The sequence below is a fragment of the Gymnoscopelus braueri genome (assembly GCF_963280865.1).
Source record: "Gymnoscopelus braueri genome assembly, chromosome: 7".
In the NCBI taxonomy this organism is placed as follows: domain Eukaryota; kingdom Metazoa; phylum Chordata; class Actinopteri; order Myctophiformes; family Myctophidae; genus Gymnoscopelus; species Gymnoscopelus braueri.
Genome location: NC_137608.1, coordinates 3,889,734 through 3,916,268, shown reverse-complemented (window position 1 = coordinate 3,916,268; position 26,535 = coordinate 3,889,734). Strand labels below are relative to the sequence as shown.

General features: G+C 42.8%; 1 protein-coding gene across 1 annotated transcript; it reads left to right on the top strand.

Moving 5' to 3' along the window:
• Positions 1 to 8: 8 nt before the first annotated feature.
• Positions 9 to 25,613, top strand: LOC308089404 (uncharacterized protein). Its single transcript, XM_080434100.1, has 4 exons — positions 9 to 64; positions 4,850 to 5,029; positions 16,885 to 16,987; positions 23,567 to 25,613. The coding sequence occupies exons 2-4, from the start codon at positions 4,904 to 4,906 to the stop codon at positions 23,791 to 23,793; spliced, it is 456 nt and encodes a 151-aa protein (XP_080290226.1). The 5' UTR covers positions 9 to 64; positions 4,850 to 4,903; the 3' UTR covers positions 23,794 to 25,613.
• Positions 25,614 to 26,535: the final 922 nt, after the last annotated feature.

Below are 26,535 nucleotides of genomic sequence, written 5' to 3'. Positions count from 1 at the left end.
AGCAGCAGCTCTGTGTGTCTACTGTCTGCAACCTGCATTGATTCACTTTATTTCCTCCTCTCAGGTACAGTATTGTGTACCAGGCTTTATTGGGATAAGTGTGGGAATGTATTGTCATGTTTTTATTATTGATTCATTACATAATATAGTCTATTATTCAATGACAGACGTGTTGTGTGTTTGCTGTATTGTGGAGAGAACTTGCTAACGGACATGATATGGATGTTATATTGGCTTTGTGTCAATGTTTGTTTTCATGAATACTGTAGCTTCACAACGTGGCTATGAGAGTATAGACAGTGAAATGCGCTCATGCTAAGCTAATGAAGCTAACTAGCTGTTTAACGTCCGGTGAGCTGCATCACGTTCATTCACTGAAGAGTTAACGTTACTGGGAGACATTGGCCATTGTTCTTTTTGGTCGTCTAATTTGTAATAATAAACCACAAGACAACAGAACAGTCTCCAGTGGTGTAAAGTAACTAAGTACATTTACTCAAGTACTGTAAGTACAATTTTGAGGTACTTTTACTTTACTGGAGTATTTCCAATGTTTGATACTTTTACTTCTACTCCACTACATCTCAGAGGCAAATATTGTACTTTTACTACACTACAATTATTTGAAAACTTTAGTTACTAGTTATACTTTGCAGATACAAATTACTATATTATAGAACATACATTAGCCACTTTAGCCCTGTTTTATATATTGGCTATTTGAATATAGCAATATATCGCAACGTGTTATCGTGAGCTTGTAGATATGCTATTTTCAAACATTTTTGTACTTTTACTTTTGGTACTTTAAGTACATTTTAATACCAATACTTTTGTACTTTTACTAAAAAAAAAAAATAATTCTGGACTTTTACTTGTAACAGAGTACTTTGCAGTATTGATACTTTTACTTAAGTAAGTCAGTGTGGTAAATGTACTCACTTTTGAAAAGTTCTTTACTCATGTTTTACTAAGTAAAAGTATCAATACTTCAATGTAGAGAAATACTCTGTTGCAAGCAAAACTCCGGAATTCAAAATGTACTTGAGTAAAAGTACAAACGTATTGGTATGAAAATGTACTTAAAGTACCAAAAGTAAAAGTAGTCATTGTGCAGAATGTCCCCATTTCAGAAGTTCAAAATTTATAAAAAAAATCTTTTGAAAATAGCAGATCTACAAGCTCACAATGCGACGCAGACCCGTGGTTCTCAACCAATGGGTCGGGATCCCCAGGGGTGTCCCCATGTGTTTTATTTCCCCAGATGACAGTGAAGTGATAATTTAAAGACTTTTCAGACTTTTTTTATTAACCTAAAAAAGAAAAAAACACCATCACTGCATCAAAGGTAATCAATAAACTACATAACTGGTCAAACATTTGCCAAATTGTTAAATAATATAAGTAAGAGGCAAACATTGTGAAAATACCCGATCTACAAGCATCGCAAGGCCTTGTGAGCTTTTAGATTGGCTAATCTGTAGAACCGAGTCAAACTAAATGTAGCCTGAGGCTACGAGCTCAATCCATGGTCTTGAAGGGCGGACCCAAACACAGCCGCCCGGATTTGTGCGTGGCTTCCTATTGCTTCACCAATCTATGTCCCCGCCTCCCCTCCCCTCCCCCCCTCGGCCTGTGCACGGAGCACGCTGACGTCACCAAATTTAGAGCGACGCCCCTCTGCACTCTGATTGGTTAGGAGATAACAAGGTCCAAGACCATCGTTCCTGCATGGCTCCCCCAGGCTTTTTTTCTTTTGTAACAAAAAAAAAAGCCTGGGTTTCCGAGGCTAAACTAAATGTAATGCCTCAACTACAATTTCAACATTTGTCGGGGTGGGGGGGGTCAGTTCAAATATGATTATTTTGGGGGGTCCCCAGTTCAAATATGATTACTTGAGGGGATCCCCTGTTCAAATATGATTATTTTGGGGGGTCCCAGTTCAAATATTATTTTGGGGGTCATGGCCTGAAAAGGTTGAGAACCACTGCGTTAGACAAGCGACTGAAAAGGCACGGCAAAAAGAGCCAAGGGGCAGTCACCAGTCAAGCCATGGGATGACATTTATCTTAGTCCAATAGGCTCTACACATGCACAGCAGCCACATTGGAAATAGACTGAAAGAACGAGCCCAATCGATGGTCTTGAAGGGCGGATCCAAACCAGCCGGCAATAGGAAGCGGCGCTTCCTATTGCTTCACCAATCTATGTCCCCGCCTCCCCTCCCCTCCCCCCTCCCCCCCCAGCCTGTGCACGGAGCACGCTGACGTCACCAAATTTAGATCGACGCCCCTCTGCACTCTGATTGGTTAGGAGATAACAAGGTCCTAAGACCATCGTTCCTGCATGGTTCGCCCAGGTTTTTTTTCTTTTGAAACAAAAAAAAAAGCCATGGGTTTCCGAGGCTACATTGGAAATGAATTGGGCCTCTTCTTACTTCCTTCACAGGTGTTACCAATTACACTAATGAAGGCTCTGTTCCATTCTGGTCAAACAGAGTCAGGGTGCTGATATTGTGCATGTTGGCTCACTGGAGACACTATAGCCAAATTCCAAACCCGAAAATCTCAGCCACTCGCTCACTCCCACTCGGTCACTCCGACTTCAAACCGGAAGTAGTCAGGGTCGAATTATTCAGTTGCTTCTTGGAGGAGGCGAGTGGAGTCGAGTGGAGGAGCCGAGGAGGCTCTCCACTTCCGCATTTAGCGAGTGTACATCAAGTGTACGCTCGACCACTCGCCACAGCTCCTCCGCGGCAGACTTCCGCATCACGTGCACATGTTTTTTTTGTTTTTTCCCTTTTCCCGTGACGTATACATGGTCCTCCTCCACATGTGGCCACACAAACAATGCTTGAAACCCGAAACCATGCCGAAACACCGGCTGCCCCCCCCCCCTTTGCCCCCGCCGATCACTCGTCACGCACGCACGCACGCGCACACACACACACACACACACACACACACACACACACACACACACACACACACACACACACACACACACACACACACACACACACACACACACAGTGTAAATTAACAGAAAAGACGCAACAAGCCACTGGCTTTATGGCGTTGTATGATATAAAGCATAATACATAGTAATATATTGTGCACACTTATTCTGTCTCAAAAGCTGATAGTTCATTTCTCTCCTTGCATGCCTCAATGCAGTGCATGGACTACTATAAATTACTGTGACAAAGATTATGTTTAAAATAATGTATTGTATTTATATATAGACTGAATATAGGAGAGGACTTTACGCTTTAACTATAGCCGTACTCATTCAATTCTGAACCGATTCTTAAAAATTTTAATTCTCTATTAGCTGTGAAGGGTCTTCTTTCATGTCTATCAGTCATGATTTATTTCGCTATCAAACAATATTAAGCAAAATCACAATCGTCTGAGTTTTTTTCTTTTTTCTTCGTCCCAGAAGTGGGGGGGATATCACCCAAACTCTCAAAACCCCGGACATTTGAAGGATTTTATAAAACCCCCCCAGACAGCCCCCCAAAAGAGGATATGTCTGGGTAAAAGAGGACGTATGGCCACCCTGCATGAATGATGTAATTCAGAGTCAGACATACTCTGTAATATACGGTGGCTGTTATAAGCAGCAGTGCCGTGCGGGACTGCTGCGGGGGGTGGGGGGTCTGGGGACTGTACGAGCAAAAAGAGGGACGGGTCAGGATTTAATTCATAAATGTAAGTTTGCTCATCCTGGCGCTTCGTTCACTATTTCAGGAATAAATGGCTTTGCACAAAATGTTAACTATAAAGATAACAATGTGGCCATCCACATTGATGAATTGTCTATTCTTATATTCTGTATTATTCTATACCTGCATATTATTCTATGCATGTATATTTTCATCCACGGCTCTGGTCCAGCTGTTTGAGACGTCATAAGTGATCACGGAATTTTCCGTCGCTTTGAAATGACGCTAAGTGCAGTCCGATCCTTTGACGGCAACTGCTCGACCACTCCGTCCTCGCAAATAATCCTCGGCTCCTCGCAGGGGCGGGGCTTAGGCGCGAGTGGAGGAAGCGAGGAGAGCTTCCGAGCTTTGGGGAATGGAATTTGGCTTATGCTACACCAGTGGGTCTCTAAGGTCCCTCATGGTTCCTTGAGGAGGTTCCAAATGGCCCTTTACTGGTGTGTAACTGAGAGTGCACAAATGGAACCAAATGATGGACCATTCGACTTGTTACAATTTTTACTCTGAAACTCTCAGAGTAAAAATAATACTGAGAATTTTACATTGTAGGCTACTGGATTGGGGTCCCAGAGATTAAAACAAAATAATATCGAGTCATGGGGGTCCTTGAAATTAAAACGTCTGAGAACCACTGTTCTACACTAAATGGAACAGAGCCTTAATTAGTATAATTGGCCTGTGAAGGAAGTATGGAAGAGGCCCAGTTTTAAAAATGTTGGCAGGAAATATTGATGGTGGTGGCTGCATAATAAAAAGCATTTTTACCCTTAAGTCTCTTAAACCTGGGAGGAACGAGGTCAAAGGAACTTCTCCTGGTGGAGCACCTGTGAGCAACCCTCACTAGAATAACTTTTCAGACAAATAGCAGAATATTAGCCTGTATGTGTAAAAATAATATAACCGGCAGGCATAGTTTGACCTACCGGATTGTAATTGAACAAATAAATCAATTTGAACAAAGACATGTGTGTCACAATGTCTTCACTCTAAGATGCTTTTTTATTGAAAAGCAGAGCAATCCCAGGTATGACATGGTACCAGATAAGACCACAACAATGTGATATTGTACTGTATTTTCTGGGTCCATTCCATGTCTAATGTGTCTCTCTTATCAGTCAACAGAGTACTGAGGACCAGGGTGAACTCCTGATTGAGAAGGTGGAGGGGGCTGCAGGGATGCATCGTGGGGCTGTGGAGACCAGAGAGACTGGCCGGGAGGCCTTCACAGGAGGAGGAGAAGATATTGCCTCCCTGGAGGATCACAGTGACAGTAAAGTGGCTGCTCATGCCAGTGAAACAGAGGTTAGTAGTGGATTCAATGTTATCTCCTTTGCTTTTGCAAACAGTGAGTAAAGCACATACTGTACATCGAAAGATAAAAAGGCCTGTTTCTGGGCAGAGACAAATACTGAGGAGTCCTCACACTGGATCCAGCTCCAAAGGTATTTTTATTACATTTCTAGCTTAATAGCTCTTCCTCAGACCAAAGCAAACTGAACAGACACACCTTCATATACCTACTTAGCTGAGGGTCAGCTGACAAGTGAGTGACCAGTGTTCGACTACCTTTTTTCCACTGACTGAAACTGAATAAAATCTAAGCTATGATCAATATACTGACAATTTTGTCAACAAATAAAAACTAAACTAGAATGTCAGGGAGGACTAGTGGACAAGGGATCCAGTAGAACTAATACAAAATTCTTTCATTTTTGGCTGTGCGTGGGTGTCGAAAATCTACGTGTGAGCTTGTAGATCGGCTATTTTCAGCACACAGCTAAGTATAAACCAGGCATGACGACGCCATCAAGGCCTATACATACATACATTTTCAAATGTAGATTTAGTCAACTAAAACTAGACTAAAAGTAAAACATTTCACACAAAATCATGGACTTTTTCAAAAGACTGACTAAAACTGAATCAAAATTTGCTGTCAAAATTATCACTGCAATTGACCCAGCTGGCAGCAATGTAGTAATCAGTCAATTGAAATAGGTGCAATACAATGCTCAATATTCAACACAGTCCTCAGACGAGCCCTCCATCAGCGTCTCCAGTCATCTCGATTCTCTATACATTTGGCCAGCTGGTCTGTGCTTTTGACACAAATATCTTTCTTTTGCACATCCACCACATACTGTAGGTAGGTGTGGGGTGTCCTTTTGATTGATAGTTCAATCAAGTTTTTGGAAGGGAGTTTCCGGTGTCAATGACAATGACTAGCTAGACTGCTATCTTCTCTGATACACTTAATAGCGTCCCGTACAGATGCTTGTTGGTTCTTTGTTCATCCTGTTAAATCTCTTTAGATAGTCTTTAGATTTCCTTATGTACTTTCACTAGAAGGGATGGTTTTTGCTGAATTGTGTAGGCCATCAAATCAAATGAGCTTTTGTTGAGTGTTTCAGATCAACGGTGACATAATGTTTGATTATATTCTTACCAATAAGCGGACCTTTATTGATCCTCAGCCCCCGTGGGATTCTCTTAAAGGACAACTCTGACGATTTTGAACCAAATCCTATTTTAATGAAGTTGAGGACATAATAAACATGATGCTGGAGTGTGTTTTGAGTTTTTTTCTGTATTTCTATTTTGATATTTTGAACATGATTTTGGCAACTGACATCTTACAGAATGTCAGTTCTTCCTGGACTACAATAGACAACAGCCCATGTTTCCTGTAGTTCCAGTCAGAATAGCCCCTCCAGCTGATGTCGATCACCTTGTTAAGACTGCTCTAAGGTGTCTGTTTCCTTGTCTACCAGCACCTCCACAGTGAAGGGCATCATGACACTCCCACACTAACTTTAGAAGATATGTAAACACCATCTAACCAAATTAATATTTTCAGACACAATACAGATGACTATTTACCTAATACAGTTTCAAACAAATGCAAAAAGAACAAAAAAAAAAGCCAAACAAACTAAAAAGAAACTCCAGTCAGAGAGAGGGGTCTCTTCTTCCCTGACCACTTGGTACAGTCTGACTAGGTATTTGACGTGGGGTGCGTTCGGATATATAGCACTGAGCGCACTGGCCAATAGAAGCTAATATGTGAGTGCGCTTCCGGTGCGCATTTCCGAATGCACCCAAGGTGATACACATCAGCTGGAGGGGAAGGTCTGACTGGAACTACATGAAACATGGGCTGTAGTCGGGGATGCGCCATGATGCTCATGGGTGGCAAACCTCACACCGGAAGTTCAATGAAATACATGGCAGTGAATGGGAGCCGGCTGGACTAGCTTATGAACAAACACTATTTCTGAACGATCGGTTCAGGAATATAAAAGAACACATATCACAGGTTGTTTTCTAATGTTTAGTTTTTCGATGTGCACATTGTATAATTGCATTGAGGCATCTAAAAAGTGGCAGTTATCGTTTCTGGCTCGGTGGTATCGCGAGATTTGGCTTCCAAACTGGAAATGCTTGACAGTAGGGGTGTGCCGATATATCGTCCCGCGATATATCGCGATACGTTTTCGTGACGATATGTATCGTTTTGGGGGAAAAAAATATCGTTTTGGGAAAAAATAAAAAATAAAAAATCAGGCATGCAAACAGCCCCGAGGTGAAAAGTGTGACAACATGTTGTTTTATTTCGGGTCAGGTGTCACACTATTGCCCTATTTGGATTCAAAACGGCTATTGTAGCTGAAAAGCTACAAGTTTGCATGTCTGAATAATGCAAGACAGAAATATTTGTTTGCATTTGCTTCCCCCCCCATATATTTTCATAATAAAAAAGTGCCATATATCGTATCGTATCGATTTTGTGAGCCCAATATCGTATCGTATCGTTTCATGAAATCGGCACACCCCTACTGGACAGTCTTGCGATACTTTGGCACGTTCAGAAACATACTTTGTGCTCTTTAGATACCTCTATAAAATGATACAGTGTGCAGTCTGTGCACATGGAAAAGCAACATAGCAGAAAACAATGTGTGATATGTGTACGGATATTTCTAAATTACAACCCTAACTCAGTTTTCACCCTCCGCACAGGGTATTGTTTGTGAAGGATAAACCACTCGACCAAACTACGATGCAATAAACCCATTCAATAACAAAATTGTCTTTTTGCCATTTATTACTAACCACACTCATACAATATACAAACACACTCCTAACTAAACTGTGCACCGTAAATTATTATGACCAGCCCGTGAACTCCACACACGAGCCGTTAGCATGTAGCTTGGGTAGCAAAACAAGCACTTTTGGTAGGTAATTTAACTGTGAAGCACAGAAACACAAAGAAACACACAACATCAATAACAGAACACATTACAGACTGTATAACCCACACAAATGAACATAATAAAAGTACTTTACATCGCTTATTATACACTTATACACATTAGCTTACCAACGGACGATCTGGCTTCACAAACACCAGCGTAACGACTGGCTGATGAAAGTCGCGCCTGCGCATAAGAGATCACTGACGTGCAAAACCTTATATTAACCCATTCTCTGCCATGGGCAACTTTTGACCTGTTACACAACAAAAGCCCAGCCGAAACATGAACATGCCATTACTCAATAAATCACTTCTAAATATCTTTACAATATGCAAAATACTCTCCCGTCCTACAACCGTCAGAATAGATTGTAAACTATAAAATAGATAAATAATAACGAAAAAGATGTAATAACCCCGACCAACCACTAGGGAGATCCATCCACCTACAAATAAACTATAAATCACCCTAACCTGTAAACAGGTGAAATATAATTCTAAAACTATATAAAAAATAGCATAAAACCTAACACCTCCCACTTGGGCTATAGGTTTAACAAACCGAAGAGGCCACACATAACCTCGTACTCAAACAATAAACACACACATAAATAAACATGCTTTTAAAACTGCACCTCAAAATTTTAAGTCAACGGTAGGAAGGCACCCAAAATAGAATAAACAGAAAAGGTAGTTTACATTTATGCAGCGAATAATCTTACTTTTAACTCCTAGGAGGTCGGCACCACCGCCTTGCCCCTCACTGAGTGCTGGTTTACCCTCTAACCACTCAGCCGCCTCACGGAATACCCACTAGGTCAAATGAAAACGAAACACACACACAATTATCCAGTCCTTATGGGTATTCTCACTGAGGACTTCCCAACTTATTGTTGGTCTTCAAATGGGATGAGAACCACCAGCCTCCGCACGTCTCTGTGGAGGATGGTGGATGGCCATGACATCTGGTCCCAGCTGATGGCCAGACTCGGACGAGTCTGCACTTTCACGTCTCGGATGACTCCCTGGCCATCGAAGATGGACTGCCCGAAGTCGACAGAAAGGGTAGGTGGAAATCCAAACCCTGGGTACCTCCCATGGGTCCCACCCGGCCCAACAGCAACGAGTTGGGTGTAATAATGTCCACTGAGTCTTCCAGGACTCTGACTCCGATCGGCCTCTCATTTGAGAGATTTGTAGGACCGCCGCCTCACGCTCCTTGCCTGAGAGCACAGCCTCCCACTGCACCCGAGAGCTGGTCCTGCCATGCTTCCAGACGTGCAGAATTCTGCGGACATAGCCCACGGCCCCACAGAGCACAGATAAGGCGCGGATCCTCTTCAGGTCCATCTGGCTCACGAGAACCGTTCCTTGCAACGTCTGCGCAAGAGAATCCACAGCTGCTTTTGGCGTGGATCCCACAATGTCGACCACCGGAAACCCTTCATCACTGACTGGCGAAGCCTTTTCCTCCTCATCCGGCGACGCTCCCCGACGCTTTGCCTGAGTCCTTGTAACGACTGCAGACAACGCTTTTTTCTGCAGCGAACTGACAGTCTCCCTGGACTCAGCAGCGACCTTTGCAGAAGCAACTACTTTGGAAGCAGACTCTTGAACCACAGAGTCCTCCCCGAGCAGCTCCGGCAGAACCAATGTCTCTAGTTCATACTCCGCTGCATGTGGCCTCCCACCGTGACCAGACCGGGCTGGAGTCGTCTCCGTCATTCCAAGCCTCCCACCGTGACTAGTCCGGGCCCAGGGCAGCTTGAGGCACTCCTGGCTGCTATTCCCGACGCTCCACAACGGCATGGTGACAGAGTGTGGGCCGGCATAGGTCTCCTCCCCGGCCTCTTTTGCAGGAGCAGCCACCCTGACCGTCTCCTCTGCAGCCTCCGTCGTGCACTCCAACGGCACTTCCCCCGCAGCCTCGTCTGCAGGATCAGCTATGCCCTCTGACACGACCCCCGCGTTGCAGGCAGCTGTAGTCGTAACCCTCACACTGCCTTGCTCTGGATAGTCCTGGGGAATCTTGACTCTTACGGTCTCCGATCTCATGGACCAGGCAAAATGAGTGTGCGCTGCTCTTTCCACATCCTCACACAGATCAGGATGCGCCCCACTGACGGTCTTCCCCAATGGGCCGTCCCATAGAACAAGATCACCGCACCTCCCCATCCATTGAGGGGCGAGGCGACCTTCTCGGGCACTAATGAGCATCTCCACTTTGTGTGTACGCCTCAGATCCCCCGGCTGGACCTCATCTGGAAAGAACCCCTCCAAACGCTCAGAGTCCACTATATAGTTCACCTTGGCAATCTCGTCAAGTCCATAACAGATCATGTCGTAACTGTGCAAAGTGCCTTTCTCCATTTCCACCTTCAGGCCCACAGAGTACCTCTTTGTCTTGACCTTGGTCTCCATCCCACCCACACCATGCACGACCAGCGTGACGGGCTCCCCATCCAATCCCAGTCTTTCTGCCGCCTGGTGGGTAACATAATTCGTGTCCGAGGCTAGGTCAATTAAAGCACCCACCCAGTCCCCCCGTTTAGTCGTGACGTCGAGTAACATTAGGAGAACCGGGCCATCTTCTGGCCTCCCACTGTCCGCACACACCGTTGAGGACACTTTGTTCGTTATGGCTTTGCGAACTACAGCCAACTGCTCTGGTGACAGGTTTGCCTCAGCAAACATGGCCTCTTGTTCCGCCGTTGGGCCCCGGGAGTTCCTCTTACTCTCCCCGTTAGCCCCTCCCTTAGCAACACTCCACTTTGCATTGTCCGTGGGCACAGTGTCACTAGAGGGCTGCGTTTTGAAGCATAGCATATAGTGATGATCCGATGGAGCCTCACCCCTTTTACACTCCTCATTTCTGCACAAAAAGTTTCTTTGGCAAGACCCATCATGTGGATCTAGGCACTTGAAGCACACTCTGGCTTTCTTTGCTTGCGCCCTCTTCTCAGCCACACTGCCCTTCCTAAAAGTCCTGCACCGATACAAATGTCCAGTATGACCGTTCTCTCCGCAAGCCACACAAGGGCCCTGCGATGAGCTGCCCTCTTCCCCGCTCACTGTTGCCCTGGTAACCGCACGCCGCTCCTGCGGTTTGTCTCCCGGCTTGCTGCGAGGCTTCGGCTCACTTGCCCTGGCATTGTCCGGTTGCCCAGCCTGTAACTGCTCCTGCCGCGTCAGGACCATCTTCTGGCCACGAAGAAAATATAAAAGGCCACTAAAGCGATTCAATGCAGTGACCCTGTTCATCGGGTCGCATTGAAATACAAGCCACCGTGTTTGCAATTCGTGCGGTAACTTGCTTTCAAGAGCACGGACCACCAACGGATTGTTGACAGCCCCCGCACACTGCAAGTCGGTCAGGTCATCCAACGCACGCTCCACTTTTTGGATTAACTGTAATGTCTCTCTTGGCTGATTTCCGCGCACCGCCGGCATTTCTTGTAACTCCGTTACAATGTCATCAGCGATAAGCGACACGTCCCCGTATCGATCATCCAAACTACGGAAAACGTCATTCGCATCACGGCAATAATCCAGCCCCAGTTCGTTTTTCACCGCTTCGCCAAGACTGTCCAGCAAGTGAAACAACTGTAGTTCTGGTAAGCCCGATGGCTCGGCCAGGTTCTGCAGCTTAATCCAGTTCTCTCTCCAGCGGAAATAGTTCCTCCTATCTCCATGGAACTTGGGTAGGCTAAGAGGAACCAGCTTCAACCTCGGCGCCGCCGCCCTCAACGTGGGGCCTGGTGCGCCTGGCATGACACCGGGCACAGCGCTCGCCTGCCCCACTCCGCCGCTGCTCAACATACCTCGCACCCGGGCATCCTGCATCATGTTCGCGTCCCGCAGCGATGGCATTGGTGGCAGGCCTGGGGGATGAAACAGCGAAGCACTACCCCCTAGCACATCGCCAGACTGGTAGTCCTGCCCCCCTGACGCCACACCAGCGAATGGTGGCAAGCTTGGGTTGGTGGTCATCTCTCCTTTACCCTTCACGCCATCAACAAAAGGAAACGTAGCAGGGAGGTCATGGGCCCCAGGCTCTGGGTGTACCTCGGAAGCGTCCTCATGCGTCTCACTTCCTCCACTAAACCCACGCACTTGCCGCTTCAATGTCTTAATAACCTCCTTTAATCCCCGGTCATTGTCCTTGAGGCTCTCTCGCAATACACCCCCCTCATCCTTGGGGACAAAGAGGGCCCACTTGTCCGTTATCTCCTCAAGTTCTGTGACAGCGGTCTCCAAACGCCTACACACGTCCTCATATTGTTCTGGAGTTATCTCACTCTGTTCCAGACCTTTGGCTCTGTCAAACTCACTATTTAGCCTTTTCTTTAATTTATTAAATTGATCTGACACAGTCTCTCTCCATAATGTGGCTTTGAGTTGCTCCATTGTCTCCCTGAACCTTGTGCGACATTTATCTCCTTTCTCTTTCACTTCGGCTACCTCCTTGCTGTAGTCAGTATCTGCATCCTCCTCCAAGGCGCCCAGGTAGTCATCTGTACTTCCCCACAATACATCATAACATGCCTTGAGCCCCCTCTGTTCACTTTTTATCTCATCCGCACTAAATATGTCCAGAGAATCACCAATCTTATTAGCTCTCTTTGTGAAGTCTCTCTGTGCTGTGGTTCGCCTCTTTTTTAGGTCATCAAGTGACGCCATAGCTATATAATCAGTGCACTGAATTGTACACTAACTTTTTCCTGTGCTCACCTTGAGAAGAGACCCCCTGATCCAAGATGGCGGCTTGCAGTGCACACTCAAGTTTAGCGTTAGTATTAGCACGTGAGCTTTGCACAATGGTGGCAGTCAGTAAAAATTAGCGTAGCAACAGTCAATGAAAACTAGCTTAGCAACACTGCACTACCCTTTTTCAGTTCTCACCTTAAGAGACTCCTCGATCCAAAATGGCGGCCGTGTGCCTCAAAATGGCGGCTTGCATTGCACACTCAAGAGTAGCGTTAGCATTAGCTTTAGCAAGTAATAGTAACAGTGTCAATGAAAGTTAGCTTTAGCACCAGTGGCAGAGTCAATGAAAAAGTGAGCAAGCAGCAGTGGCAAAGTCAATGAAAGTTAGCAGTAGCAGGTCAGCTCCGAGCCAAGAAATCACCACATTGTCCCATTAGCTTAGCAGAAAACACCTCATCCCATTAGCTTAGCATGCATGCTTTGTTCAGGTTTATGCACACAGTACTTCAGACCGACACAGTTTAATACTGGAAAACGGCTCTTTTTTGACCGTCTCCAGCTTATAGTCACAAGCAACGTTAGGGTCACGAGCAACGTTATTACACAATGCACATGGCTCTCAGGGAAAAGGACTTGTTGGTAACCACGCCGCTGTCCACGCGCGTGTCCTCCACTCCTCCCCTGCCGTCCGCAGCGGCGCTGTACTATCGGCGACGTGTAGGTGCTGCGACGGATGGGCCTGTGCTTGCTCCTCGGTGCGATGCAGGGACAGGCGTCCTTCCTCGACCCGGTCAAACCACCGACTACTACACGGGATGGCGGGGTGTCGATTTGTGACGCAGCTCGTACCTTCCTCTTCCTCACACACGGCCAGTGCCATCAACGGCAATAACAAGCGGACTTAGCCGTGCGAACCTCGCTGCACGGGCTGGTCAATTGTTATTCTGTGGCTTACACCGGGCCACTATGTTAAATTACTGTACGGATATTTCTAAATTACAACCCTAACTCAGTTTTCACCCTCCGCACAGGGTATTGTTTGTGAAGGATAAACCAGTGAAAACCACTCGACCAAACTACGATGCAATAAACCCATTCAATAACAAAATTGTCTTTTTGCCATTTATTACTAACCACACTCATACAATATACAAACACACTCCTAACTAAACTGTGCACAGTAAATTATTATGACCAGCCCGTGAACTCCACACACGAGCCGTTAGCATGTAGCTTGGGTAGCAAAACAAGCACTTTTGGTAGGTAATTTAACTGTGAAGCACAGAAACACAAAGAAACACACAACATCAATAACAGAACACATTACAGACTGTATAACCCACACAAATGAACATAATAAAAGTACTTTACATCGCTTATTATACACTTATACACATTAGCTTACCAACGGACGATCTGGCTTCACAAACACCAGCGTAACGACTGGCTGATGAAAGTCGCGCCTGCGCATAAGAGATCACTGACATGCAAAACCTTATATTAACCCATTCTCTGCCATGGGCAACTTTTGACCTGTTACACAACAAAAGCCCAGCCGAAACATGAACATGCCATTACTCAATAAATCACTTCTAAATATCTTTACAATATGCAAAATACTCTCCCGTCCTACAACCGTCAGAATAGATTGTAAACTATAAAATAGATAAATAATAACGAAAAAGATGTAATAACCCCGACCAACCACTAGGGAGATCCATCCACCTACAAATAAACTATAAATCACCCTAACCTGTAAACAGGTGAAATATAATTCTAAAACTATATAAAAAATAGCATAAAACCTAACAATATGTCTTCTTTTAAATTCCTCAGCCGAGTATTTTATAAAGGTCTCAATCGTTCAGAAATAGTGTTTGTTCATAAGCTTTACAGCCGGCTCTCATAGACTCCAATGTAACTTCCGGTGTGAGTCTACCACCCAGTGCGACGAACCTGCCGGATGGAATTCCAGTAACGAGAAAATGACGTCGGCGACCTCTCCTTAAATGTGTTGTTAAAAATATCAATATCAAATATAATTAATGTTCGTCTAATGTTATGAATTAATGCATATTGCAAGCTAACTGATATTGACATCAATCACAAAGGATCAGCAGGTAGGCCTAATGATTGAACACCAAATGCTATGTATTATTAATCATTTTGAGTCGAAAATGTATTTGAAATCGATTCCTGACCCCAAGAATAGAAACCTAACACAGGATAGCAAAAGATTCACACCCCTTACTGTACAGTATCAATAGTCTTTTGTTGGCAGCGTAGCCAAATGTCTCACATTTTTAAAATGTGACAGGAAAAGGGACACGCAGTTAGGAATCCTTACAAATGGAGGAATTTCACATAACTTCACTGGCGGGCCAACAATAATACATTTTACGAAGGCAGTCGCAGGCTGTATTGAAGAATTGGTTCAGGCTCTGTAGCCAACAATATGGGGTGCCAGTCAAGACACGGGAGTCGGAATGTCCTTTTAGGGTTTTTATTGTGGTCACTCTTCGTAAACCAAACATGAACTGAGCTCACAAACAAAATCTGTCCTCAGCACCTGGGTTGGAGATGTCTGCTTTAGTCTAAATGGAATAATATATATATATATATGTATGTATGTATGTATGTATGTATGTATGTATGTGTGTATATGTATATGTGTATGTATATGTATGTATGTATGTATGTGTGTGTATATATATATATATATATATATATATTTTTTTTTAATTCTTTTTTTTTACCATTTGAAGTCCAAGATCCACACGGCTTCCTGATCTGAAAACTCCCTCTGCGCATCTAAACCAATCACAGCAATTGGGGGGCAGGATGTTAACACGTTGACTGCCAAAAGTTAAAACATAGTTTTTCGTCTCCTTGTCAGCAAAACAAGCGATTTTACTGTACCTTTGAAAAATTATGGAATATTCTCCGCCTCCGCCCGCACCACGGAGATCGCCTCATTACACGCACGGGGGTCCGGTAGAATCGGGGGGGGGAAAGGGCCGGTCGCGATCCTCCATTCCAGAGCTATGGCCAGTTCAATGTGGTTTGTTTTGGCCAAAAACAACAGAAAACCGAGAAACTAATTACTTTTAAATCCTTTAGCATGAATGGAAACTAGCTTTTTTTTGTTGGTTGTACTCTTCTTCGGCTGTGCTTGGATCATTCACAGGCTGCAGAGCAGCGCCCTCTGGTGTAATCGCTGAAAACATGTTTTTTTTTTAACGACACATTCCCTGCCAATCCCGTAGATCTACGTGAATGCAAAACCATGCTATTTTCAAAGGCGTTTAAAAGCGAACGGGAGGTCGCGATTACATTTTTTTTTCTTTTAGCGGAAGCACAGTGAAACCCTCTGTGATTAGCAACCATCAGGGGATCGATCATACTGGAGCTAAATATTATGTGACTACTTAAAAAGGTTAGAAAAATTGAAAAAACCCTGGCAGCAGCTAAAAAAACAGGTGTATAGTACCTGGCAGTGAATGTATTGTTGAAGGACGTATATTTACATCCTTGGCAGGCAAGTGTTGTATTTGAAAGGACGTACATATACGCAAATAACAAAATAATAAATACAGGCTGCTTTGTGTATGTACACCAGAGAGGATATAATTTATAAGAGAATTAAAATAACATTGGTTTTATTTTTTTTATTTTTATTTTTTAAACATTTTTATCCCACGATTTTGTAACCCTATTTTTTACACCCAGTGCCAATTGTCTATGTAATCCTGGGCACTACCTTCCCTCTGCCAACCTAGGGGGGCCAGGGCCGAGCTCATGCCTCCTTCAATGCATGAGAGCCAACTGACCTTCTTGTCACCTGACAGGGGAGAGTTTCCCTGGTTGGACGTAGCGCGTGGAAGGAACACGTTATTCCAACCAGTTCCCTTCCCCTCCATCAGGCGCCCCGGCAAAACATTGGTTTTATAATGTATTTATTGGGTATATAATAAAAGTATAGTAATAATAATAATAAATAATACATTTGGAATGCATCCTGCTCCATACATTGCACTGCTTTTCAGTTCATCATTCAAGTTTGAGCCAATACAAAATATGTGATTATTATAGTACACAAATCATGCCATTATTCAAGATTACATTTTGTTATCGTTTGACAGCACTAATATATATATATATATACATTACATTGTGTGTGTGCTGTGTAAAGCAGATTACCAGGGACCTGAGCTCTGCTGCCCCCTGGAGGACTGCTACCTGTACTCCTCCCATCTCCACACTTGAGGACAACAACCACTGCACTGAGACAGGCTGTGAGTAACACACGCACACACTTTAAGGCTGCTATTCGTTTGAATATTAAATTAAATAATGTTCGACTATAAATATTAAGGTTCAAATTAAAAATAAACAAACTATAATCTGCCGCGCGTTCTCGCGAGACTCTGGGCATGTAACCTTAAAAGGCAGCTGGTCTCGCGAGATCAAAGAGCCGTCAGTCTGAGAGGCAAAAGGGAGAAGTCTCCCCTCAAGGCTCTACTTCATCGTATGACGCAGATCTACAAGTCTATAATGCATCGCTGATGCAACGCATTGTGGGCTTGTAGATTGGCTGTTTGCCACGCGACGCGTCATACAACAAAGGATAAATCAGCTGCCTTGCTGTAAAGCACACAGACTTCACATGGCAAACACGCACAGTAACCAGACTCGCTCGGTAGTCTGTACTAGAAAGCATCGTGTTTAATCATCGTACAACGTCAAATTGATTCTAAATTATAACGGGTCAAGCTGAAACGGGTGATTCATTTGGTAGTGAGACCGTTTACAACGAGACTCGACCGGAAAAAAATATGTAAAAACTATGGATTGTCCCTCACGGTAAAACTCCCTCAATTGTCACATTTCTCTTGTAATCTACCTTAATAATTTCATATTGAGGTAAAGATAGTTCCAACCAACCTCCTTCACAGCACGATGAGCACATCCTTGGAGCGATGTGTCTCCGTTCTCCAAGTCCGGTCTAAACCATTACAGCTCAATTTGCATAGAATAAAATAATAAGTTTGAAGTAATCATTATTTTGATCTAGCAAGAGAGCACGTTTCTCAGCACCAACCGCGGCCGGCACATATAGAGAAAAAAAATACTTCTGCTGCTGTGTTCGAATTAAGTTTTATTTTATATTAAAGATAATTGTCAAAATTGTATATAATAATTATACTATTTCAAAATGTGATAGTTTTTTTTTTATGGATCGAACCCACATTTTTGATAAATTCTGACAGCTTTAACACACCAGCACGCAGAATTCTGTGCTCAAATGTGATGAGGAGCTGAGGACGGTCCTCTCCGAGGTAACCCCGATATGCAGACAATTATAAAATATCATTACAAAAAAAATTGTAGGAGAATCAATTTTATCCCATCAGAAAACACATTGAGTGGCTCTCTCTGAAGTTACCTCCTCTCTCCTTCTAGCCCTCCAATTCCCTCCTTTGTGCAAAAAGGAGGTTTCCCCTGAACAGGAGGAGATGGGTCCCAGTCTGGTCCAGGTGACACTAGAACCTCCACAGATTAAAGAAGAACAGGAGGAGCTACTTCTAAGTCCAGAGGAGGCTGGGGGGTCAACGTTGTTACTAGCAGTGAAGAGTGAACATGGTGATGAAAACAGAGAGGCAGAGCCTTCAGCCAGCACCTCAACTGAATACACAAAAACACAAGCGTATGTAGAGCACTGGGTACCATCACAGCCAACTAGTGATGACCAGCTGCTCTCTTCACACTGTTCTGAATCTGACACTGAAGACATGAGGATTCATTCAGGGGGAAGGCCCTTTTGTTGTACAGTTTGTAGCAAGAGCTTTACTCTTAAAGGAAATCTGAAAAAACACATGAAGATTCATACAGGGGAAAGACCCTTTGTTTGTCCATTTTGTAGCAAAAGCTTTAACCAAATACAAAATCTGAACAAGCACATGAGGATTCATACAGGGGAAAGACCCTTTACGTGTCTAGTTTGTAGCAAAAGCTTTAATCAAACTCAACATTTGAAAAGACACGTTATGAGTTTTCATTCAGGGGAAAAGCCCTTTAATTGTGCCGTTTGTAGCAAAAACTTTTATTGTGCAGTTTGTAGGAAGAGCTTCACTCTGAATGAAGATTTGGAAGAACACATGAGGATTCATACAGGTGAGCCCTTTTCTTGTACAGTGTGTGACAAAAGCTTTGATCAAAATGTTACTCTAAAGATGCACATGAAAATTCATACAGAGGAAAAGTCCTTTACCTGTACTGATTGTAGTAATACCTTTTATAGTCAAACACATCTGTAAAACCACATGAGGACTCCTACAGGGGAAAAGCCCTTTCCATGTCCATTTTGTAGCAAAACCTTAGCCAAACTGAAAATCTGGCAACACACTTGAGGATTCATACAGGGGAATAGCCCTTCACTGTTACATTCTGTGGCACAGGTTATGATGATCTGAAAAACATGAGGAATCATACAGGGGGAAATACTCAATTGTACAGTGTGTGAAACAACTTCTTTTTTTTGTCGCAATTTATTTATTATCTGTTTGCAGTTATAGTTGAAATGTTGCTATTTTTTATTCCGCTTTCTGTATGACCTGAGGCTGACCAACATTAGGGTACCATACTACATTATACTGTTGACTATGGTGGGTCAGATGTTTGTTACAATGTATGTATATGTGACACATGGTCTTATTTCATGATCACTAAAGACATCAATCAATCAAAAAAGGGGGTATTTAAAAAAAAAAGTTGTCTACATGTACATCTTTAGAGAGCATTTTCGATTAAGGTTGTTTCACACCTTAGATACTCTGACGTAAACTCTGCCCCATTGTATCTTGGTTACTCTGACGTAAACTCTGCCCCATTGTATCTTGGTTATTCTTTTATCTATCTTTTTGTCTGTTTTTGTTTTTGTTTTTTGTTCTTGGACAATTTCAGTCCTGTCTCTGTCTCGTCATGTCCCATAAAAGTAAAAAAGAGTCATGGTGATATGTTAATATTGATAACCAACCTTCGTTTCTCTGTACCACCTATGTTTCACCGATAAAAAATCGATATCATTTAAAAAAAATTAACCACATGTGAAGCCTGCAGTCTGCTCTGCTTCCGGTTTGAAGACGCTGAACTGTCAACATGATGTCCTTTGCGGAGAAAATGAAAAAAAGCATTAAATTCCTTCAAATTAAGGATGTAAGCATCGTGAAACAATTTGTCGTGACTGATGAAGATGACGAAGTGAGATGACGTTTGCACTGTCACCACTTGGCTTCCAGGCAACTGCCGAATTCGAGTTCAACATAAATGCCACAGAGGATTTCTTGGGTCATGCAATTAGTGTGGGGTGGATGCAGTTCTGCGATAAAAGCGGTTTCGTCGATGGCGTACAGTATACAAGCGCAACGACGGCAAGATTGGATTGAGACGCTGGAAATTTCAAGGAACCCATCTTGGATCAAATCAGCACGACAACAGAGGTTGCCCTGGGCGGCCGCTTCGTAAAACAATTTGTCGTGACTGAAGATGACAAAGTGATGATGTTTGCACTATCACCGCCTGGCTTCCAGGCAACTGCCGAATTGGAATTCAACACAGAGGATTTCTCGGGTCATGCAATTAGTGTGGGGTGGATGCAGTTCTGCGATCAAAGCGGTTTCGCCGATGGCGTATATAAGCGCAACGACGGCACGATTGGATTGAGACGCTGGAAATTTCAAGGAACCCATCCTGGATCAAACCAGCGCAATGCCCTGGGCGGCAGCTTCAGAGTTTATCATCATGGATCCCAATCAGGCCTCGCACACGGTCAAGACTTCAGACAAACCTATCGTCACATTCCATAGGATATACAACCCCAAGCATTCAGCAGTGTACAGGTTGACCAATTGCCATTGGAGGGATCGATTCGACCAAGGATACAACTGAGCTTGGACGGGTGAAGTGGGACTTTGACATGAACGCTACGATGGAGCCCTGCGTGATATGGTCGAGGACAGGGAACGCAGGAGTAGTTCTCATGGATCAAGATGGGCTTGTCCTTGCGGATAAATGTGAATTAGATGGACAGCAGAGAATAGCAAATAAATGCTATAATGTAGTATGGTACCCTAATGTTGGTCAGCCTCCGGTCATCCAGGAAGCGGAAACTCCCAGCGTCTCAATCCAATCTTGCCGTCGTTGCGCTTATATCCGCCATCAGTGAAACTGCTTTGATCGCAGAACTGCATCCACCCCACACTAATTGCATGACCTGAGAAATCCTCTGTGGCATTTATGTTATTTGAATATATATATATATATTTATATTTGAATTCGGCAGTTGCCTGGAAGCCAGGTGGTGATAGTGCAAACGTCATCACTTCGTCATCTTCATCAGTCACGACAAATTGTTTTACGATGCTTACATCCTTAACAAATTGAGTGCCAGGTATTATCATCCAAATCATCCTCAGAGTGCCATATATATTTTTTTTATTGGTGAAACATAGGTGGTGCAGAGAAACAAAGGTTGGTTATCAATATTAACATATCACCATGATTATTTTTTTACTTTTATGGCATGACGAGACACAGACGGGACTTAAATTGACCAAGAACAACAAAAAAACTCAAACAAAAACAAACGACAAAACTAAATCGAAAACAGGCAAAAAGAAAGTAGATTAAAAATAACCAAGATACAATGGGCAGAGTTTAAGGTGTGAAACGACCTTAATCGAAAATGTTGAAGATGTACATGCAGACTAATTTGAAAAAGAAATGACCACCTTTTTCTTTTTTGATTGATGTCTTTAGTGATCATGAAATAAAATCATGTCACATATATATGTCACAGGGAGATTGGAGAACCAGGGAGATTGAAGACAGAGCGCTCGTTTTTAGGCACGGCGGCGCTTTGATGCGACGCGGACCTGTCTTTTGTTGTTCCCCCCCACGTAGCAACCAGGAAGCTATGCTAGGGGAACGCTGAACACGCGTTCACACACACACGTGATAATAGTTATTGTCCTTGACAGAGGCGCACCAACTCAGCAGAGCTTGAGGCCGAGGAGGCGCGAGGGCGCGCCTCCAGGCGCGGGTGCCCGCGCTGACCGTCCGATGCTCTGCTAGTCGAATCAGCGCCGTCCGAGTTGTGAACCGATAGGGACAGAATAGTTATTTTCATGGATCACTGTGTGTGTGTGTGTGTGTGTGTGTGTGTGTGGGGTGTGTGTCAGGGAGAAACTAAAACAAAAGCCAGAACACAATTAAAGTATCTTAACAGTCCTGCTTTCAATAAACCAAATTGAAAGCATGAGCGCGCGCGTGTGTGTGTGTGTGGTCGCGGCCATATATGTGTGTACACTTCAGTTGGGAAGCCTGGCTCGTGGCTCCCTCTAGTGTTGTTTCTAAATTGAAAGCGCGTGTGCGTGCGCGTGTGTATGTGTGTGGTTGCGGCCATATATGTGTGTGCACTTCAGTTGGGAAACCTGGCTCGTGGCTCCCTCTAGTGTTGTTTGTTTCTAAATTGAAAGCATGAGCGCGCGTGTGTGTGTGTGTGGTTGCGGCCATATATGTGTGTGGTCGCGGCCATATATGTGTGTGCACGTTAGTTGGGAAGCCTGGCTCGTGGCTCCCTCTAGTGTTGTTTCTACAGAATTGCTTGGGGGGCGGTGAAAACGAGTGCTCCTTCTCCAATTTCCCTGGTTCTCCAATGTCCCTGTAACATATACATACATACATCTGTAACAAACATCTGACCCACCATAGTGAACAGGAGGGGGATACATCAGATACATATTCACAATATACCACCTACAATATCGATACAATATAATACAGAAAACAAACAAATATACTAATATCTACAAAAATATTTTTTTCACAAATATATCATATGATTAACTGTTGCATCACTATAACTCATACATGTGTAGTTCCTCTTTCTCTGAAGTTTTTCACTGCCTCCCAAAGAGGTCTGTTGACATTCCTTACTGAACAATCTTTGCTTTCATTTGAACTCTCAAACCCTCCATTGTGTCTGCAAGGTGTTTGTACTCTTTCTCATATACAATCGCTCTAGAATGGTTGATCAGAATCAGTTTTATTGTGACATCACAGGTTTACAGAATTAAAAAAGTGGGTGAAATTCGTTTTTGTGCATAGTTCATAGTTTTCGTGCATGGAAGTTAGTTAAGGTGCTAGAAAACACAATAAAAAGACATGGCTATATGATATGTTGATATGCTGCTGTCTGAGCAGATCCTCTGGTTAGATCAGATACAAGGTATGCAGGAGTGACACTCTGTCGATGGTTATAGAAGGCAAAGTCAACGGCGACACATTTGAAGAACTGTGACATTGACATGTTTTCATCATCCAGTTTCTTATGTAAAGTATTTGCCCAGTCAGTAACATCCTCAAGTTGGGATTCAACCAGGCTTGGTTTGAAACTGGACTCAGCTGCTGCTTACAATCCAAGACTGGCCATGCTGCCACTGTTTGAAGACTCTTTGGACTGTGTAATGATGCCTGAAGCTGCAGTTCTGTTACCGTCACTCACAACAGATAATGTCTCTTTCCATCTTCGTGATCATGTTCTGGCAGGGTTTTGTTCTTGCATCAAACAGCACTGGGGACGACCTCGTCAAGAATGTCACATCCTCCTTCTGTGGAGGATGCAGTGAGAGCTTTGGTCGTTTCCATCTCCTGTGAAAGACCGTGGCTATTTGACTCCATTGTGCCGACTGTGCCCACACCCATTGAAGGCTTTAAGGTGTCAAGGCGTTTCGCTTCAACAACCCCAGTTTGGCACGTAAACTCCATGTCAACAGAATAATCTTCCGTTCTGTTCAATGTCTCCTTTTCTTTAGTCGTATGCATGCAACGACCGCCGTCGGAGGCATCCAGCTGGTTGGCAAGCTGTCATGAAGGTCGGACTCTTTCGTTTTTTAACCAGACAAGGATAGACTCTTTCGACATCAATGGCAACTGTTCGGCTTCTTGTCATTTCCATGTCTTCCAGTTCAGCTATAATGGCAACTGTCTGGTTCCTTGTCATGGGTTCATGAAGGCCAGATTCTTTAGGTTTTTGATGTGATAAAAACTACAGGGTAATAACAACTTTCGTTGTAGTCTCGCGGATGTTTTTTGTCAGAATACAGCTCTTAATACAGGAGAAATGTATGATATTTGATCAGTAACATGCTGTTATCAAAGCGCAATCTGACACATACAGAACATCCGTAGTATCATTCTGGTGGGTTTGCTTGAAACCTGATGTATATACATTTTAGCAACACAAATTATATCTTAAACTGACTGATGAATACATCTATCTACTATCCATCTGAGACATGTACTGGTCCATTAGTGTTCTGAAGTGTTCATTTACACCATGAAATAAGGAAAATCTGTAGACAACATGCGTAAGTGATTGGTATAAAGCAAGTAGTTGTTGCAGTAGACTTTGTCCATAACCTGGTGTACTGTCTGTAACAGGACTTGTGGTATCACACCTCCAGGGACACACTGTCTTAATCTGAAATGTACATCAGAATGCTAGTGTTTCCCTTCATCTCGGTAGCTTTCAGCAGCTGGCCTTCATGTAAAATAAAATAATAAAATAAATAATAATTAAATGAGTTTGTCAATAAAAACAATGAAGTAAGACTAGAAGAATTACAGTTCCTGAAGAAACAGTGTGTGCTCGCTATCTTGGTAGACAGTATGCAGTAGTTGGAATGTTGGTAGTATTGAGAATATTGGTAGTGTGATAACGTTACGAGTTTTAAGAATTGTTGGTGATGATAGTGTTAAAAGTGTTGAGTTTCAAGTAGTGTTAAAACTTGTTTTTAGTGTAAAACAGGTGGTTGCTTAGGTAAAATAGTGGTTACTATGGTCTAATAGGGTCTAATATGCAGTTGCTAGGGTAAAACAGATAGTTGCTAGCATCTTATAGGCTATTGCTAGGGCCTAATATGTGGTTGCTAGGATAAAGCCGGTGTTGGCTATGGTAAAACATTAATGAGGAATACCTTTGAGTGTACTGTGCCTTTAAGAGATCAGCCTAATCTTACTCATAAGGTGGCAGCCTAATCTTACTCATAAGGTGGCAGGTGTACTTAATAAATGGGATTTGATTAGTGGGTTACAGTACTGTGTAGAGAAAGATGGGTCTGTTCAAATGGTCATAACACAAAAAGTATACATTGCACAGCTAATTACACCTCAGTATTCAAGAGATTTACAACAAAAATTTCAGGAGATGTGTGTGTGATTATTTTGATGTTTTGAATATGTCTATAGTCTAAAACTGGTGGGTTTAGTGATTATACGAACATTAAGCTAGATGGCCTAGATTACCCTATTCAAAGTAATGGGATTGTTTTGTTTTTTTGGGTGATTAAAAGTTAAATATCTCAAAGTACAACAGATATCAAAAATACAAATGGTAACCAACATGTCCTAAGCAAGCCAAAGGTAGAGTTGGAACAGAGTTTCTAGCTAAAAGTATGAAGGACTAGTTGGGTGCCAAAAGGGGCGGAATAAAAGACACATAATAAATAGTGAGGATAACATAATTATGCAAGCCTTAGCGAGCCCACAATAACGATTGTAACATTCTTTCATTGCTCAAAAGTCTGTCTGTAACTCTACCTAATCTCCTTTCACATCTGTATCATAGAAATCAAAGCTGAAGACTTTTCTGTTTGCCTAATACTGAGGTTTTTGATTGATTGAGTAATTTTTTTCTTATATTTAAATTTGATTTGAAATTATTCTTATTTTCTATTCTAACCAGTTTGTATTGTGTTCAAATGACATTTCATGATGTGTTTCTGTTGTCTTTAATACTCTTATTGTTTTATGTAAAGCAGAGTGAATTGCCTTGTTGAAATGTGCTATACAAATAAATGTATACCTATCCAAATGACCCATTTGGGATACTTTATTACTCTAATTAAATAATTACTCTAACTATAACGACAGTTATATCGTTCAGCATTGTCTGTTATAGTTGTGATGTTAACTCTGCCATCCACTTGAGTTAGAAATATGTTTTGCTGTGTTAGCAAGTGCAAGTGCTTAAAGGGATATTTCACTTTCAAACATGTTTTTTCAACATTTTAACGTCTACTCAGGCTTTTGTGAGCACCCCATACGGTTTTTAAGTTGCTTGATTCAGTATTTACATATTTGATATTCATTTTATCAGACACGCTCCCTTCCTATACAAACCCATACTGTAACTTCTAACTCCATTATAACCATGATAGATTAATCGAAAACACCGTCCTTGGTTCTGGTGAGTGATATTGTCTTTCTAATATGTTCAATTACTTTTTTTTTTTTCATTTTCCCAAAAAATATTTAAAAATAAATTAAAAGGCTATTACAGATCGGCTATTTTTGCTACTTGTAGTATGATGAAGTAGGTTGATAAGTTCAAAATGGAGATGCAGTGTTTCTACCTGACAACGATATATGTAAATCATTTTAGAAATGTAAGTGTTATTACAATTTCTTGGTCCATAAATATCCATACTATCTTGCCTGTAAAATGATGTTCCATCTTAGTCTTCTGGTGTTTGCCTGCCACACTATTTTTACTTGTCCATTTCTTACAAATGATGCTGGAAGCACCATACCAGCACATGCCACTGGGTTAGGCCCGTTTTAGTCTTTCAAGCCAGACTGTTGCCTCCAGCTGTGTTCCGTGAGCAACAATAGCTTAACAACTATAAGACTTCCGGTGGACGATCTCTTCAGAATAAGAGAACCCTCTAGAGCAAAAAGGAGCCATTGAAAAACGGTTCATTTGCACATTAAAACTATAAAT

Excerpts from the sequence above, each read along its gene's own strand:
- LOC308089404 (XM_080434100.1), top strand. The coding sequence starts at position 4,904 with ATGCATCGTGGGGCTGTGGAGACCAGAGAGACTGGCCGGGAGGCCTTC. Across the intron at positions 5,030-16,884 it reads CTCATGCCAGTGAAACAGAG|CAGATTACCAGGGACCTGAG; the intron begins GTTAGTAGTGGA and ends TGCTGTGTAAAG. Across the intron at positions 16,988-23,566 it reads CCACTGCACTGAGACAGGCT|TCGTATGCATGCAACGACCG; the intron begins GTGAGTAACACA and ends CCTTTTCTTTAG.